Source organism: Apodemus sylvaticus, chromosome 10 (assembly GCF_947179515.1).
Source record: "Apodemus sylvaticus chromosome 10, mApoSyl1.1, whole genome shotgun sequence".
Lineage (NCBI taxonomy): Eukaryota > Metazoa > Chordata > Mammalia > Rodentia > Muridae > Apodemus > Apodemus sylvaticus.
This window is the reverse complement of record NC_067481.1, coordinates 62132065-62148854: the sequence shown is the minus strand read 5'-3', so window position 1 is coordinate 62148854 and position 16790 is coordinate 62132065. Positions and strand designations below refer to the sequence as shown.

Here is a 16790-nt window from a genome sequence, read left to right as displayed (position 1 = left end):
AATTTTTAATTCCTAGTATTACTAAGCAGAAACTGAGAAGAAACTTGATTCTTTACTTTCTAGAAATGGACTCTTAAGTTTCTCAATAACGTACAATAAAACCAAACAAAAATAAAACAAAAATTTCAGTTGTAATTTATTGTCATTTCCAATCTTTTGGAGTTTCCATCTTGATTCCAAAAAGGTGAGAAAAGAACCAACAAGGAAGTGCTGCCTATTTCAGGCAGGGATCCTGCAGACTGCTAACAATTCGAAACTTAGTATGATCTCCCAATCAAAGTGGGTATAACATCCCATGAATCACAATGAAAATGACATTTGAGACAGGCTCTCTCTAGCGTGAGATCTGGAGCTTTGGGTAGGCAGGCTGCCCAGTGAGCCTCTCCAGCTCGGCTCTCACCAGCACATGGTACCACAGCATGAATTTACATGGACTGGGACTCAGACTCAGGTGCCACCCTTGTACGGCAAGCACTTCACTAACTAAACTGCCGTAGCTCCCCTGCCTGCTCCTCTACTTCTGTTTCACAGTTAAACAGTTGTCTCTCAAGCTTTCCCTTGTGAGATGGAATCTTTGCAGTAGCCCTGCCCTACTCCGTCCCCAAATTTGTCTTCCATAGCGACACTCCTTTGAGGCTTCAGAGTTTATCATTAGGTTTAACACTCTCATAGCAGAGCCAGGAGAATCAAACTCTAATTCCCTGATCAATTTCTTCTCTATTTTCCTTGTACTGTGTCTTCCCTCCCACTTTTCTACCTCTTCCTTGCCTGTGTAAGAGCTAGACATTTTAGCACAAACTTATTCCTACAGCCAGTATGACTTCAGCCAGACTTTTTGACTGTTTCCTCCCTTCTGAATACACTTTGGCATATATCAGTATTTTTATGGGACCAACTCCTAGAAGCAGAACTGCTAATCTGTTCATTGTTACATTTGTAATGCACAAGAGTGACCCCTTTATATCACATCTGTCATAGATCAGCCTCTGTGGAGCTGCAACAGAAATCAATCAGGATCTGAATAGGAGACAGTATTTGATGTCTTTACCTGCTACTTTGTAGATCAGTGGGATCAACACCTTTTTAAAATCTAGCCCCTACCAAAGTTACATCATTTGAATTTGACTTTAACCTTTTCATTTTTTACATAATCTATATGGACCCAATATGTTATTACCAAATAATTTATTAATTACAAGCCTTTTTAAAGGATCGGGCTAGTAGTAATATTTATTATAAATAACGGGTTGGGCTGGAGAGATGGCTCAGCGGTTAAGAGCACTGACTGCTCTTCCAGGGGTCCTGAGTTCAGTTCCCAGCAACCACAGGGTGGTTTCCAACTGTCTGTAATGAGATATGATGCCCTCTTCTGGTGTGGTATTTTATTTATATTATATATAATGGATTACATTTAAATATGTTTTTGCTTTGCAGCTACATTGAATATTGCTGAACATAAGTCACCAGCAATAATAAGGCTGGATCAAATGTGATGATTAACTTTAGGTTCCTTCTATCTGTTGGTAATATCACTGACTTCAAAGGATTTGTCCCTCATGAAAACTAGACACCCTCTTACCACTATATCTTCTTCTGTAACTACCTGTACAACCATCATCTCTGCCTCCTTTTGCCTACACCTACATTGCCCTTTGGATGGCATCTGGAGACTAACTGCCTCCTCTCTTCACACCTTCTTCCAGTGGAAACCTCTTGACCAGGGTTCCAACACTTACAGGATGGCTCAAATATCTGTCAGATCAAATATGTTTAAAATAAAAATAATCTTTGCTCTTCTGGATTGTGATCACATCATATATACATAATTGCTACTCTTTTATTTTTATTATGAGATAAGATCTTGCTATGAATGCCAGGATGATGGCAAATGTACAATCCCCCTTCCCCAGCTTCCTGAATGCGGAGTGTGGTAGACTAAATGAAAATGATCCCCATAGGTTCATAGGGACTGGCACTATAAGTAGGTATGTTTTTACTGGAGTAGGTGTGGCCTTGTTGGAGGAAGTGTGTCACAGGTTTTAAAAGCTCAAGCTAGGCTCATTGTCATTCTCTGTGCCTGCTGCCTGCAGATCCAGATGTAGAACTCTCAGCTCCTTGTCCAGCACCATGTATGTCTGCCTACACACTATCATGCTTTCTACCATGATTACAGTAAACTACAAGCCAGCTTCATCTAGAAGAGTTGCCACAGTCACGGTTTCTCATTACAATAAAACCCTAGTTAGGACACTGGGCTATTGACAGGCATGTGCCATCAGGTCCAGCTCAGGTTAATTTGTAGCTTATTCTTATTTTTTAACCTATTGAGTTATTGTCAACATCCTTTGATTCTTCTTCTGTGTTCTCAGCAATTTCTTTCTGGCCATTCTCTGCGCCTGAACACTACCATTTGCACATACATGAATTCCTGAAACAGTTCCACTGAACAGCCCACCCCCAACTTCAGTGTTCTAAAACATCCCACACACTCTTTCAGAAATGCCCTTCTGGTCACATGACTGACTTCCTAAATGGAATGATGGTGCTTCACTACAAGATGCAATGTCTTTTTCTAACCATATTCTTCTAACCATCCACTCTTTAAACTAGAACTGGGGCTGTTCTTTCAGCTTCAAGAGTCCCATACCCAGTATTTTCAGGAGCTACTGAAGTCTTAACTAGGGTTTTATTGTAATGAGACACCATGACCATGGCAACTCTTCTAAAGGAAAACATTTATGTGGAACTGGCTTATAGTTTACTGTAATCATGGTAGAAAGCATGATAGTGTGTAGGCAGAAATACATGGTGCTGGACAAAATATTGCTTGGCCCTAATCAGAATGATACTTAAGTTCCTTCCAACTTTTATATCACTTTTGATTGTATACACATATATTGTCTTTCTGTCTTACGATTCTTCTTTGCCTACATAGAATAATTAAGCATAATTCCCCCATAGGAAGTTACCAAGACCTTTTTTCCCTATGGGTGGAAGGCTCTCACTGACCTGGTCGTAGGTAGAGGTCTGTGGGAGCAGCTGTGATCCTTTCCCGCTCGCGCTCTCGCTCACGCTCCTTCTCCCTTTCCCGCTCTCGTTCCCTCTCAGCACTTGCAGCAGCTGCAAGGTGTGTTGGATGTCCTGTAAAACATGAGTCTGCACCTTAACGACAAAATCATCACATTACATGTGTACATGACTAAAAAGTTTCAAAAAGCTACAAATATAGATGTATCAAGTTTATTTAACAAGTCTTAGATAGCAAATGGGGCACACTATAAGCATTTAGGGTATTTGTGGGGACTCTAGTTATAGGAATATAATTTAAATGAAAAGCAGAATAGGAGAAAGATGCCCAGAATTCTTCTACAGGCTACATGAATCTTGTTAGCAATATATAAATTTTAAGCAAATGTTTGGGAAACAGACAGTGTTATTTTATATGTATATGCTCTCCCTGGGAAATCACTGACTTATGCTCTGGAACATTTGTTCCCTTTCCGTGGAGCATCTTACCTGGAGACAAAGAGGCAGCGTTATATGGCCTGGGAGGGAAAGTAATCTGTGTACCAGGAATGTAAGTGATTCTGTCCATGGGAGGAGTGCTTGTTCCCCCTGCATGAGGCACTAAAATTGTTGGAGGCATATTGGTCAGGTCAATGATTCCTATCCAAAGACAAATACAGTTTATTTATGTTAGGCATTACTATAAACTGACACCTAACTCCAGAAGTACACATAGTTTTCCATTTGGTCTCTTTATAATACATTGATAATTTGCATTCAATATAAAGACAAAGGTTTTAAAAATTATCATTACTTCTTAAGACACTTTCTAAATCTAAATAAGATATGACAATACTGAGTTCTGCGTAAGTAACCTCAGGTATGGACACGTTAAAGAAAACATGGACTTCAAACACTTCCATAATTATATGGCTTATTTTGATGTTCACATCTCAATATTTTATTTGCTTTCAAGGGCAAAAGTCTACACAGGCAAGTATAAACTTCTTTCCTCTTTCTAACATTTATTTAACAAGTACTTATTAATTACTGGCAAATGTGAAAAAATTCTACACACCTCTTGTAGCTGGATAAGGGAGACCCAGTGGCTGCTCTCGTGGGGATAGTCCCCTGGTTACATCAGGGCGCAGATTCACTTGCATCTGCTGTGAGGTAATGTAATCATTTAGGATTGTCTGTCTTGTATTCTCCATTGCATAAAGCTGGTACTGACTTGGGTATCCTGGGGTTGGTGAAAGCTGTCTCTGAAACAGGTAAGCAGCAGCTGCTGAGTGAAAGAAAGAAAAAAAAAAAGCACTGAGTGTGTGAGATTAATGTGCTAAATGTGATCCTGGACAGTGCAAAGGGAGATACGGCCTGCTGAGAACAAGCCACTCACTCAACTCCAGAGAGTACAGAGATTCGTTTTAAACCTTGACACATGAGTAGTGTAAGTCCAAATCCTCCTTTTTCCCCCCAAACCATGGTTTCTCTGAGCAAGGGCACTGTAGTGGAACTCCCTCTGTAGAGTTCCGCCTGCCTCTGCCTGCCTCTTCCTCCCATGTGCTGGGATTAAAAGTATGTGCAAACATACCCCGTAAATCCAATTTATTTCAATGCCAGAGATGTAATGGAAAGGGGAAGAATATCTGAATGTTCCTAATGTAGTTTTGTTTCAAATCATTACCATGAAACTTTATTATTTTTTCACCTGAATTATATGAAAGTTGTGATTGAAAATTAAAGTTCTAGAGCTGGGCAGTGGTGGCACACGCCTGAGAGGCAGAGGCAGGCAGATTTCTGAATTTGAGGCCAGCCTGGTCTACAGAGTGAGTTCCAGGACAGCCAGGGCTACACAGAGAAACCCTGTCTCAAAAAAAAAAAAACAAATCCAAAAAACAAAACAAAACAAAACAAAAAAAGAAAATTAAAGTTCTTTTTTTAACGACAGGGAGAATCAATGTGGAAACAATTTCTAACATAGAAATTTTATTTCTCTAAAGGTAAAAATGATTGAATATAACCATTCCATAATGCATGCATTTGAAAAAAGGATGGGAAACCTTTTCTATAAAGGGCTAGATGAAACTTCAAGAGCTGTACACAGCTACCCGATTCTCTTAGTACTGAGAAGAAGATGGACTAAACAAACAAATGGCCAGGAATCATGTTCTAAAAAGAATTGTCTACAGGAACAGGATTTCATCAAGGAGCTATTGTTTTATTAGCCCCTAAAAAAGAGCATGACACAGGATGCAATGACACCATCAGGGACATGTGTGCGCCACCATCCCACCTTTCTAGACCGATTTTGTCACTTATCTTTAAACTATACCTTCATTAAAAACAAACAAAAAAGCTAAAAAGCACGGGGAATTTCTTTTATAACAAAGGGATAATGGTGAGATTTAATTAATGGTTTATAAAAAGGTACTGACCTTCGATCAGAACACTAAGTTGTAATTATTGGTTTTAGTTCTTTAAGCTTTGTTATTATTTTGGAGTGCTGGTAACATGGGGTGTTTTATTTGGCAAAACTGCACTGACTTGTCCCATAGTCTATACACTGAACTATAATAGCTTGAATAATCATATAGCTATAGTATTTCTTTGCTCTTGTCATTAAATATTGGGCTTACCAGGATCCAAAGCCCTGTGAAAAGGCATGGCTGGGTCCAAGTGCGTGGGAAGGTGGCTCCGGTAAACCTCTCCTGCAGCACTACTCCTGGGATGGGGATCAAATGGGCTGTGACTCACAACGGGATCGACCCCAGGCACTGGAGACTTGGCTGGTATACTGTCTCTCTGGGTTGGAGTCAAAGTCGATTTCCTTTCATGGCTGGTAGACTTACTGGAAGAAACTGTAACAGCAATAACAAAGCACCAATGCCACAAATCCTTGAGAAAACTTCAACATATGCCCCAGCACTTAAAACTTAATCTTGTAATATATCTGAGCATGAGAACAAGTAGGAGCCTTGAGGCATGGAGACCACAGGGAGGTGTTGGAACATGGCAGCAATTCTAAACCATATCATGTTAAGATCATAAAAGGTAAACTGGGAGTGACAGCACACAACTTTAATCCCAGCGCTTGGGAGGCAGAGGTAGGTAATCTCTGTGAGTTTGAGGGCAGTCTGGTCCAGGACAGCCAGGGCCACACAGCAAAACCCTGTGTTGAAAAACAAAAATAAAAATAAAATCATGAAAGGTCCTACTGCTCACTAATCTTCTCTAAACCTCACTACATGTAACCATGTTTTCATGTTTTTTTTTAAATAATTATTTATGTATATGTATACATTGTAGCTGTCTTCAGACACACCAGAAGAGGGCATTGGATCCCATTTCAGATGGTTGTGAGCCACCATGTGGTTGCTGGGAACTGAACTCAGAACCTCTGGAAGAGCAGTCAGTGCTCTTAACTGCTGAGCCATCTCTCCACCTCATAACCATGTTTCCTACATGGTACTAACAGCAAAATCCTAAAACAAAATAACATCTACTTTTGCCCCACTTATAGTAACCCTCAAATTCTTCTCTTGTGTTTTCTAAACTGTCTGCTACCTGTCAAAGGTAAATTCTCCTAACTTGTCATTCAGTCTGCCCTTGAGTGACTCTACCTCATGGTCACCCACGTGCAGATGGGCTCTTGCACACCATCACAGCCAGTCTGCAGCAGCCTTCTGTGGGAATGTCTATGTATATATAAAGCACTAGCCATGTCACTTAATTTCTCTTTTAAAAAAAATACGTGTGGGGGCACTGTTCTTATAGTAGGTCTGTGCATCACATGTGGGCAGTGCCCTCAGGCGTCACAAGAGTATCAGATTCCCCCAGGACTGCAGTTACAGGTATTCTTTTACTTTTCTTTCCTTTTCTAAAGATTTATTTATTTTATTTATGTGAGTATACTGTTGCTGTCTTCAGACATACCAGAAGAGGGTGTCAGATCCCATTACAGATGGTTGTGAGGCACCATGTGGTTGCTGGGAATTGAACTTGGGACCTCTGGAAGGTCACAATCTGTGCTCTTAACCACTGAGCCATCATTTCTCCTGCCTGACACCAGTGTTCTTAACTGCAGAACCATCTCTTCAGCCCTACTTAATTTCTTTACTTTTATACTTCTGCACTACTGGTTATTAAACACCACGTACCTTGTATATTTTAAAGGGAATAATTCACTGATATTAAATATATACGTGATATACAAGTATCATTAAATGCTTCTGTTTTGTTTACCTAGTCTCTAACTTGGTAGCCCATAAACTTGCTTGTCTGCATCTGCCCTGCTTCCCAAGTATGGGAATTATAGGTGTGGACCACTCCCAATTCCTATAAAGCTATTAATTAAAATTCTGCTGGTACAAACATGGCCATAAACAAAAATTTCTGTATCAAAATATAAAGTATTACTGGGCTACCCTACCTGATGCCAACCAAGTCCTTTTCCTGCTGTGGGCAACTTTAACAGGTCCCCTTCCTCTACTTGCAGTGCACTCCCCCCAAAACATTCTTCAATTCTTCACCATATAGCCTAAGGCCTAACATAGTGGTTTTCAACCTTCCTAATGCTGTGACCCTTTTAATACAATTCGTCATGTTGTGGTGACTCCCAACCATAAAATCATTTTATTGTTACTTCATAATTATAATTTTGCTACCATTATGAATTATGATGTAAATATCTGATATTCAAGGTAACTGATTTGCATTCTACAATGGAATCAAGGCCCATGGTTAAAAACACTGGTCTAACTAGTAAGATCTCAAAATACACATACTGAGCCCCAGAAAACTGGCCCACTTCCACCTCCAAAGTGTTGGGATTATAAGCAGACATCATCATGCTCAGCCCCCTCCAACTTAGACGCGGCTTCTGGAGATTGAATTTCATGGACTGGGTTGCTTCCCTAGTCCTGCAACCTGTGCATCTTGAGACATCTAGAGCTAATGATTTCGTATTTTGTATTTGTTAGAGGTAAAAATGCTGCAAAAGTAATCAGACCAAGTAACAAAAGCCATACCATCGGAAGTCCTGCTCATCATGGGGGAGCCTCTGGATATGGTGCTTGGGTAACTCACAGGAGTCCTGCGAGCACTGCTGTCCTCATAGATTCCCGGGCTCAGCTGTGCTTTGGGAGCTTCATGAAGTGTAGACCTGAGAACGGAGGGGCCAGAGCTCACCACTGACGTGTGCCGGGGTCGCACTGGCTCGCCTGCTTTCACATCCTCATATTTTCCCCGTTCTACTACTTTTATGTTCTCTGGTACAATTTCCAGCATTCCACGGGGTAGTTTGCTAGGCCCTGTGATTAAGGACTTCACATTGTGTTTGATAGCTGATTGACCTGAGTTGTTGTCAAATTTTATTGGTGTGCCCTAAGGGGAATGAAACAAACATTACAGGTAGCAAAGTTATCTGGAAACTGTTCCTTCTGCCTCAAGGCAGTTATACTTTGCTATGGTGACATCACACCACATGAACCCTTAAATACATTTTTAAAACTATTTCATAAATGTCATTCTGAAGTGGAATTGCTGACAGAAAGAGAGCCATGATCTATTTACCTGGGAAATGGAACCCTCAATTATTGGCCTCGTGCTCTGGACCACTTCTGGAGTTTTTCGACTTTCCTGAGTTAGAATATCTTGTCGTGGAATCTCGTGAATAGAACGCCCCATTTCTTTGATGGTGGTGATACCATCATATGGTTTTCCTTTGGTAATGGCTCCTTCAAATGCTCGGGTGGGAGGGCTTTCCCTTTTTATCTGTTTGGGGTATTTAAGGCCATCTTCAAAGCTTTCAGCTGTTGCTCTTGGTGTGCCTTTAGGAAAAGTTCAGGAAACATAACTGTTAAAATAATGCTAATGGTTGCAAAGCCCTGCAATTGAATTTCTACAACAGATCCCTCAGGTAGGCACTCATGAGTCAATATGTTATAAAGTTACTCAAAATTAATAGTTTCAGAATGGCTTTTATAAAGATACCTTGATGTTAAAGGATTAGGTGAGTAAAACCTTCAAATAAATGATTTAGCTAAGAAAAAAGTTAATACTTAAGATTTAATACTTCAAATGGCAAAATACCTTAAAAAGTAGGTTTAATATTCCATAAAATTAATATTAAACTACCTTGCCAGTGAATCAATTTATAATAAAAAGGCAAAACACAATGTACCCTGCATTATGGAACCAGACAGCACAGTCCTTTCTTTGAGGTCAGAATGAGGGCTCCCCCTGGGTAATGCTCGGCATATCAGACCTTTCAAAACAGTAAAGAAATCCAGTTATTAAACAATGTATTGTTAGCTTATAATACTGAATGTTGTCTATAGAGAATATGATTTTGATAAAAAGCTCTGTGAAGAAAGGGGTATCATTTCAAAATCATACAGGATTCAGACACTATCCAAAGGACTGGCAAGATGGCTTGGGTGTGTAAAGGTACTTGCTGCCAATTCAGATAACCTGAGTTCTCCCCAGGCCTCAAATGGAGGAAGGAGAGAGCTAATTCCTACAAGTTATGTTCTTACCTCAACATCTGCATAGCATGTACACACACATACACACACACACACACTCTGAATAAATGTAAAAAAAGGAATAAATTAGAACTACCTAATAAGTAGTTATATAATTCATTTAAAAATATTTTAAAGGTTTATTTAGTATAATTTTTATGTTTCTGTGCTCCTTGTACATACTGGAGCTATAGAAGATGGTGAGCCTGTATGTGAGCTGGGAACTGAGCCCAGGTCCTCTATAAGAACAGCCAGTGTTCTCAGCTGCTGAACCATTCTCTTGTCCCATAACTACTTTCCAGAACATTTCCCCAAATACAAAATGACCATGAGAGGTATAAAATTTTAGCTTAAAACAGAAAGACGTTTTAGCTGGACTTGTTAATAACACATGCCTATAATACTAGTACTTGGAAATAAGAGTCAGGATCAGAGGTAAGGAGTCTGAAGCTAGCCAATACCAGACTACATCCTACCTATGCCCTAAGATATGATCAACATGAAAGCTAAAATCTCTCTCTTAAAAAAATTAGAATATTTAGTTTGAGCATGGTGGCACTCACCTTTATTCTCATTAATGGGGAAACAGATACAAGAGAAACTCTGTGAGTTTGAGGGCAGCCTAATCTAGATACTAAGTTTCAAGACAGCCAGGACTACAAAGACCCTGCTTCCAACAGCCACAGAACATTTAAACTTACATGAGAATTAATTAAAGTTAAAAGTCGTCAAAATAAAAGCGAACCATGGCTGGGCATGGCATGCACACCTTCAACCCCAGTACTCAGAAGGCACAGGTGGCCTGGCTAATGTCTGAGCCTTAAGGCCAGTGTAGACCACACATTGAGTTCAAGACCTGCCAGAACCAGAGAATGAGACCCTCTGTTTTGTTTTTTTTCTTTTATCCTACCATCTTTCTTTCCCTTTACCCATATTAGGAAGTGAGACCCTGCCAAATGCCCCACACCTATTCCCTTTGAAGTAATTAATAGTAAACCAGAAAACCTGAGCATAGGGAAGCCTTGCTAATCAGAGGAAAAATTATAAACTAGATGGGAATTTGAATAGCATAAAGAAAAAATTAAAATAAATTTCATAAACATCATTGTTAATTCAACTTATCATTACATTTTAGGTTTTAAATACAGCATAGATAACAACTATCAAGATTTAATTACAGAATAATTTTTTGCTTAGAATAATTTTTCTCTTAAGGTTCCTTGTGTGCTAGAATTTATTTCCTTCACTCATACATCAATAAATATACAAAAAAAAAAAAATTAAAAGATTCATGTGATAGAAAACATGCACTGTTTCTTGAGCCCTGATTACTTCATTCAGTATTTTGAAGTCCCATACATCTTCCTTAAAAGTGCCTAATTTCAGTTTTCTTTATAGCCAAATAAAATTCCTGTGAAATGGGGGCTGGAGAGATGGCTCAGTGGTTAAGAGCACTGACTGCTCTTCCAGAGATCCTGAGTTCAAATCCCAGCAACCACATGGTGGCTCACAGCCATCTTTAATGAGATCTGATGCCTTCTTCCGGTGTGTCTGAAGACAGCAACAGTGTACTTATATATATAATATATAATAAATAAATAAATCTAAAAAAAAAAAAATTCCTGTGAAATGGATCACATTCCTCTACCGATGGACATCTAGGCTGATTCCATTTCTTTGCTATTTACTGTGGGAAAAGCAGCAATATACACAGGTGAGGAATCCATCCATAAAGCCCTCTGGGAATGCCGGAACAGAATGGCACTGGCTCACAAATGGACCTGCAGAACAAAACTCCACAGAGCTGTAGTCACATGATTTCTGGCAAAGTTGACAAAAAAGGTCGGCAGAGAAAGACAGCCTCTTAAACAAATGGTGACAGGAGGCTGGAGAGCTGTATGAATGAACCTCTAACCTGGAGCAAACATGGCCATTCCAAATGGATCTAAGTCTAAAATATAAGACCTGAACCTCTGAAAATGCTAGAGGAAAAGCAGAGAAAGTATTTCAAGACACAGGCACATGGGGAGGAGATCTGCATAAAACTTGGGTTACTAAGGAAATAAAGCCAATACTAAAAAATAGGACCTCATAAAATTAAAATCTATACCACAAAAGACACTGGTAACCATTACAAGAGAAGCAGGCCACAGAATGGGAGAAAACCTTTGCTAACTGACTATAAATCCAAGAAGAGTATCATCTAGACTATACAAAGAACTAAAAGCCCTAAACTACTCAATCAAAAAGTAGGCTGAGGGCTTACAGAGAGGTCTCAAAGGAGAAAATATGAACAGCAAATAAATATTTTAAGTATACTACTCCATACTTTAGCCACCAAGGAAATGCAAACTAAAGTTATTTTGATATTCTATCTCATCCCTGCCAGAGTGAATGTCATAAAGAAAACAATTATAAAAACTGCTGGAAAGAATGAACACTCACTCATTGATGGCATGGGTATGAACTAGTGTAAACATTACAGAAACCACTGTTAAAATTTCTCAATCAGAAATAGATAAAACATTCATGACCCCAGTCTACTATTCCTGGGAATCTAAATTCTGAATGTATCTTATCACTGCTCAAATATTTAATATACCAGGGGAAAAGAAAATGAGAAAAATATGGACGCTGTGAAGAGAAAAAAAATGAACATAAAACCTAAATAAGGAGTTTTAAAATAATATCTTCAGGAGTTGCCATGGGCAAAGCTCCGGCTGCAGAGTCATGACATCTCTGAGGTGCATGGACTGCGAATGTAACTTCAAGGCTGGAGGGGCACAGATCACAAGGACTCGAAGGCTAGCCAGTCTGGCTGAAGGACCTAACTTTTTCACTGAGTGACAGTGAAAAACAGACTAGAATGACCTCTGGTTTTGGTAAAAACATGAACAAAGGAGCAAACACACATTCCACATTAACAACAAATACTAGTTAAAGCTTAAAAGTAATCGCATACATTTAAGGTAAAGAAAATACAGGTGATTTTTAAAGGACGTTTTATTTTTATTTTATGTGTACATGAGTGTTTTGCCTTCATTTATGTATCTGCACCACATGTGTACAAGTCCCTATGGAAGCCAGGAAACATATCAGATCTCCAGGAACTAGAGTTACAGTTCACTGCAGCCACTGCGTAGGTACTGGGAACGAAACCTGGGTCCTCAGCAAGAGCAGCAAGTGCTCTAAACCACTGAGACATCTATCCAGCCACAGATTATGCCTTATTTTGTTTTTTAAATGGAGAAAAAAAAAATCAGACCTTACTTGGTCTCGACTATTTTAACTAGATGAAATTATCTGAGGCAGGCTAGCATGTGAAAGTAAACAAAGCACAGCGATCCATGAGTTCACAACACAGCCAGCATCATGCTGGACACGGGCCTACACGTAAGTCTGCTTACGCTGATGAATAGAACCTTTAATTTCCAGTTGAAGAGATGAGCACGGAGAAATACTCCTGGGAAAGTTCAACTAAAGAGAAAATTAAACCCATGTCCTGGCTCTATTCCTCATACATCATTTTTACCTCATACCTCATGTATTAAAAAGAAATTCTGAAAATGAGTTTTGTATTCCTCCCCGCACAGGGCTTATATTCTTAGATTCATTGAATTGGGAAGTTGTTCTACAATCGCTAAAGCATCTAAACTAACAGTCACCTCCTCTATGACCATTATATTCAGTTTGTACTTCCTTCTACTCTGAAGGGCCAGTGAGTAATACAGTGATATGGTGTAAACTTAAATTTATATTAATAAATTTCAAATAGAAATGCTAGTGATTAAACCCAATTTAACAAAACCACTACACAGAGTTAAACATGTCTGAGTAACGCTGGAGGTATTTTACCCTCTAGAGGTGCTGATACAGGAGGCTCCCTCATCGACATGCCTTGCTTTATATTTCCTTCCACTGACTCATAGCTTCTTTTTAAACTCATTTCATGAGCTGTTCTTGGACTTCGAGTCCCTTCTCGGGCATTCTTAATATCTGTAGAATATAGAAACAAGAATTATTCAGAGCCTAAGGCCTATTTATAATGTGCAGTAAACTAAGACCTTAGTATTAGTCTCATAAGAGCAATTTGATCCCAGCACTCAGGAGGCAGAGACAGATGGATCATTATGAGTGCGACTGTCCCAAAAATAGAACAAAACAAACAAAAATCTGTTCTAACATATATCTGTGTAGACGGCATCCATGAAAACACTTTTGTTTAGTGTAGTATAAACTGAATGGCTGCTGTGTGCCAGGCAAAGGCTAGGCTTCCAGGTTAAAAATAGTGGTGGGTACAAAAAAAAAAAAAAATATGCTCAGGCTGCAAATATGGGTTAGCAATAAAGAGTATTCACTATTCTTCCACAGGATTTGAGTTTAGTTCCCAGCACCTACATCATGGGCCTCACAACTACTCCAGCTCCAAAGGATCTAATGGCCTTTTCTGGCTTCCGCAGGAACACACATGAATTATGCAAAAACACGTGGCTCACGTGTACACACACACACACACACACACAAATACTAACAAAATTAATTGTCCAATGTTACTCATACTATAGAAGGGAATTTATAGTATGCTGCAAGAATGATGAGACAGGAACATGACATGTCCAGGTCCATTCCGAAAAGGCAAGCTGAGAACTGAAGGACGAGTAAGATATGCTTATGTCCAATATAAAAGCAGGAAACGATGGCACAGGCAGAAGGAATAGGCTCAGATATCTCAAGAATGAGAGACATGCTACCTTAAAGGAACATCCATCAGCTCAGTACAAAGCCAATGTGAAGAATGGAGTGAGGCAGAAAAGTTTAGGGCTAAGAGGAAAAGTGGCAATCAAAAAACCCTGTTGGGTTAAGCAAAAAGAGCACATGGAGTGAGCTGACACCATGGGACAGTCTTGTAGTTATCCTTTAAGGCCACAGAAACTAAAGCAAGAAGCACGGTGATTACTCCACAGTAAGTTAGCATACCCTAAGTTGTCCAGACAAAAGGTAATGGTTGCAGGCAGAATAAGAGATTGATTGCAGAGACTTTAGGAAACAAACTAAGTGATTTTGTAATATGCTGGATATGGAAAAAAGAGGAAAAGAGAAATACCTAGATTTCTAGCTTCTTTCTCTCTTCCCAAAGTAAAATGTACATCTATTCTAGATGTGTTAAAATAAGGAATAAGACTAGTGTGGATTACACAACATCAGGCACTCTGTTCATCCCTCTGTATTAGAAACTAAGAGAAAATATAGCTAATGACTATTTCAAGGTTATAGTCAGAAAACTCAGCCCTGTGCCTGATGATTATAGCAGACATTAAACATTCTTAGAAAATATACTCAAAGGAAAAGACAGATGGCTAGATTTGATAGATGGAAGGCTAGAGATACACTTTTATTAAGGGGAGTTTAGTCCAACATTCTCATCATGATTATCAGATGACCTGTTCCTTAGTTCATAACCTTAAAAAAAAAAAGACCCCTATTAAAATAAGTTATTCCATTTAAGTTAAATGAAGATTCTTTTTCTAGGTTAAGGAATGACTAGTCACTGACAATGTCAGCTGTTAATTACAATACACTACCCCTGTGCTCTGCACTAGTACAACTCTTAACTATCTTAACTGGTTTTTTACAAAATATCCCCGCTCACAAAGAAAAAATAGGTCTGCAAAAATAAAATGACTTACCTATAGTAAGAAGGTAAGGAAAATCAGAGCCTGTTTTCAGTCTCATGTCCTAAGATTGGCATCAGTGAATAAACAATACTTACTATCATATGATAAGATATGTCCACTTTTGCCTTCATAGATAACATGGCCTTTGGATGTAGTTTCCTCTCTGACTTTCTCAGGGCTGCTTTCTTCAATAGGCATCCTGGAAACAGGTCCCTTCACCAAAGCCTCTGTTGGTATGCCAGCCTGAGGGAGAGCTGGGGTCCCCTGTCATCAAAACAAACACAAGCACCCAAGAGTCACTTATGCTCAGAAGCAGCACAGACATATAGAAACTGAGAGTCAGGTCAGTCTTCAAATAAACCAAAGTACACAAGAGGAAACAAAACATTTCACTCATATAAACATAAAGAAATCCCATACCTCAACCCTTCAACTCCACTATCACAGAGAACTTAAGGTGATTATAGCATATTAAGTAAAATAGCTTTGCCCCCTACACCCTTTAGTAAATCCCTATTGAGCAGTTTAGTTTTCAGAAAAGAAATATGTGTTTTGTTTTTTGGGGTTTTTTGTTGTTGTTTTTTTTTCGAGACAGGGTTTCTCTGTTTAGCTGGCTATCCTGGAACTTACCCTCTAGACCAGGATGGCCTAGAACTCAGAAATCTGCCTGCCTCTGCCTTCTAAGTGCTGGGATTAAAGGTGTGTGCCACCACTGCCTGGCATGAAATATGTTTTAAGTCTACATGTAAATTTAATACTTTTAATAAAATATAATAAAAATAATACTAAATGAAGTTTTAAATGTGAGGTACTATAACTTTCACATTGTAACGAGAAGAAAACAAATGTTATCAAGCTGCCTGCATTGTTGGTGCTTGGGGCTTTGGTCATCAGTTAAGGTCATCAGATGCCTTCTTTAGTGATAGTCAGGAAATATCATCTGAGTCTCATCATCATTAGTCCTCCACTAGACTGACAGTGGGACTTTGTGCCCTTCTTTTTAGGGAAACTGTTTACTGTCTACTACAGAGAACGCTGTATAAGTGGGTAGATTGGGCTGTAAAGAAAATGAAGACCATATCTAACCCATTCCTCTGTATAAGGGTCTCTACTTTGAGCGTGAGACAACATGCTCTGAAACAAGAGTTTAAAGCAGGCGAGTGGCAGGAGCAATGTGTCCAGCACATGCAGTCATGATGAAAGTTCAGTAGGAAACATCAGGAAATCTTCAACATACACTCTGTGCCAATGAGCAAATTTTAAAATAGATACAACTGAGCATCATTTGACCCAGTTACAACTATTTTCCTAATGAAACGTTGGATGCTGGGGCAGTAAGAAAGATGTGAAGATCAATATAACATATAGGCCCACTTTTTTTTCTGTGTACATTAAGTGTTAAATTACTTTGAAATGGGCCGAGCAGTGGTGGCGCATGCCTGTAATCCCAGCACTCTGGGAGGCAGAGGCAGGCGGATTTCTGAGTTCAAGGCCAGCCTGGTCTACAGAGTGAGTTCCAGGACAGCCAGAGCTACACAGAGAAACCCTGTCTCAAAAAAAACAAATCCAAAAAAACTAAAAA

General features: G+C 39.2%; 1 protein-coding gene across 25 annotated transcripts in view; it reads right to left on the bottom strand.

Moving 5' to 3' along the window:
* The window catches only part of Ncor1 (nuclear receptor corepressor 1), a 141741-nt gene that overhangs the window by 15713 nt on the left and 109238 nt on the right, over positions 1 to 16790 (bottom strand). For 21 of the 25 annotated variants that reach the window (XM_052194176.1, XM_052194177.1, XM_052194175.1 and 18 more), the window contains 9 exons: positions 15304 to 15472; positions 13389 to 13529; positions 9191 to 9274; positions 8581 to 8837; positions 8037 to 8391; positions 5646 to 5867; positions 4085 to 4294; positions 3517 to 3666; positions 3010 to 3141 (listed from right to left, as the gene is read on the bottom strand). In XM_052194176.1, the coding sequence (XP_052050136.1) occupies positions 3010 to 3141; positions 3517 to 3666; positions 4085 to 4294; positions 5646 to 5867; positions 8037 to 8391; positions 8581 to 8837; positions 9191 to 9274; positions 13389 to 13529; positions 15304 to 15472 (1720 nt within the window). The remainder of the gene's footprint in view (positions 1 to 3009; positions 3142 to 3516; positions 3667 to 4084; positions 4295 to 5645; positions 5868 to 8036; positions 8392 to 8580; positions 8838 to 9190; positions 9275 to 13388; positions 13530 to 15303; positions 15473 to 16790) is intronic. The other 4 variants (XM_052194178.1, XM_052194195.1, XM_052194187.1 and 1 more) reach the window with 3 other exon arrangements.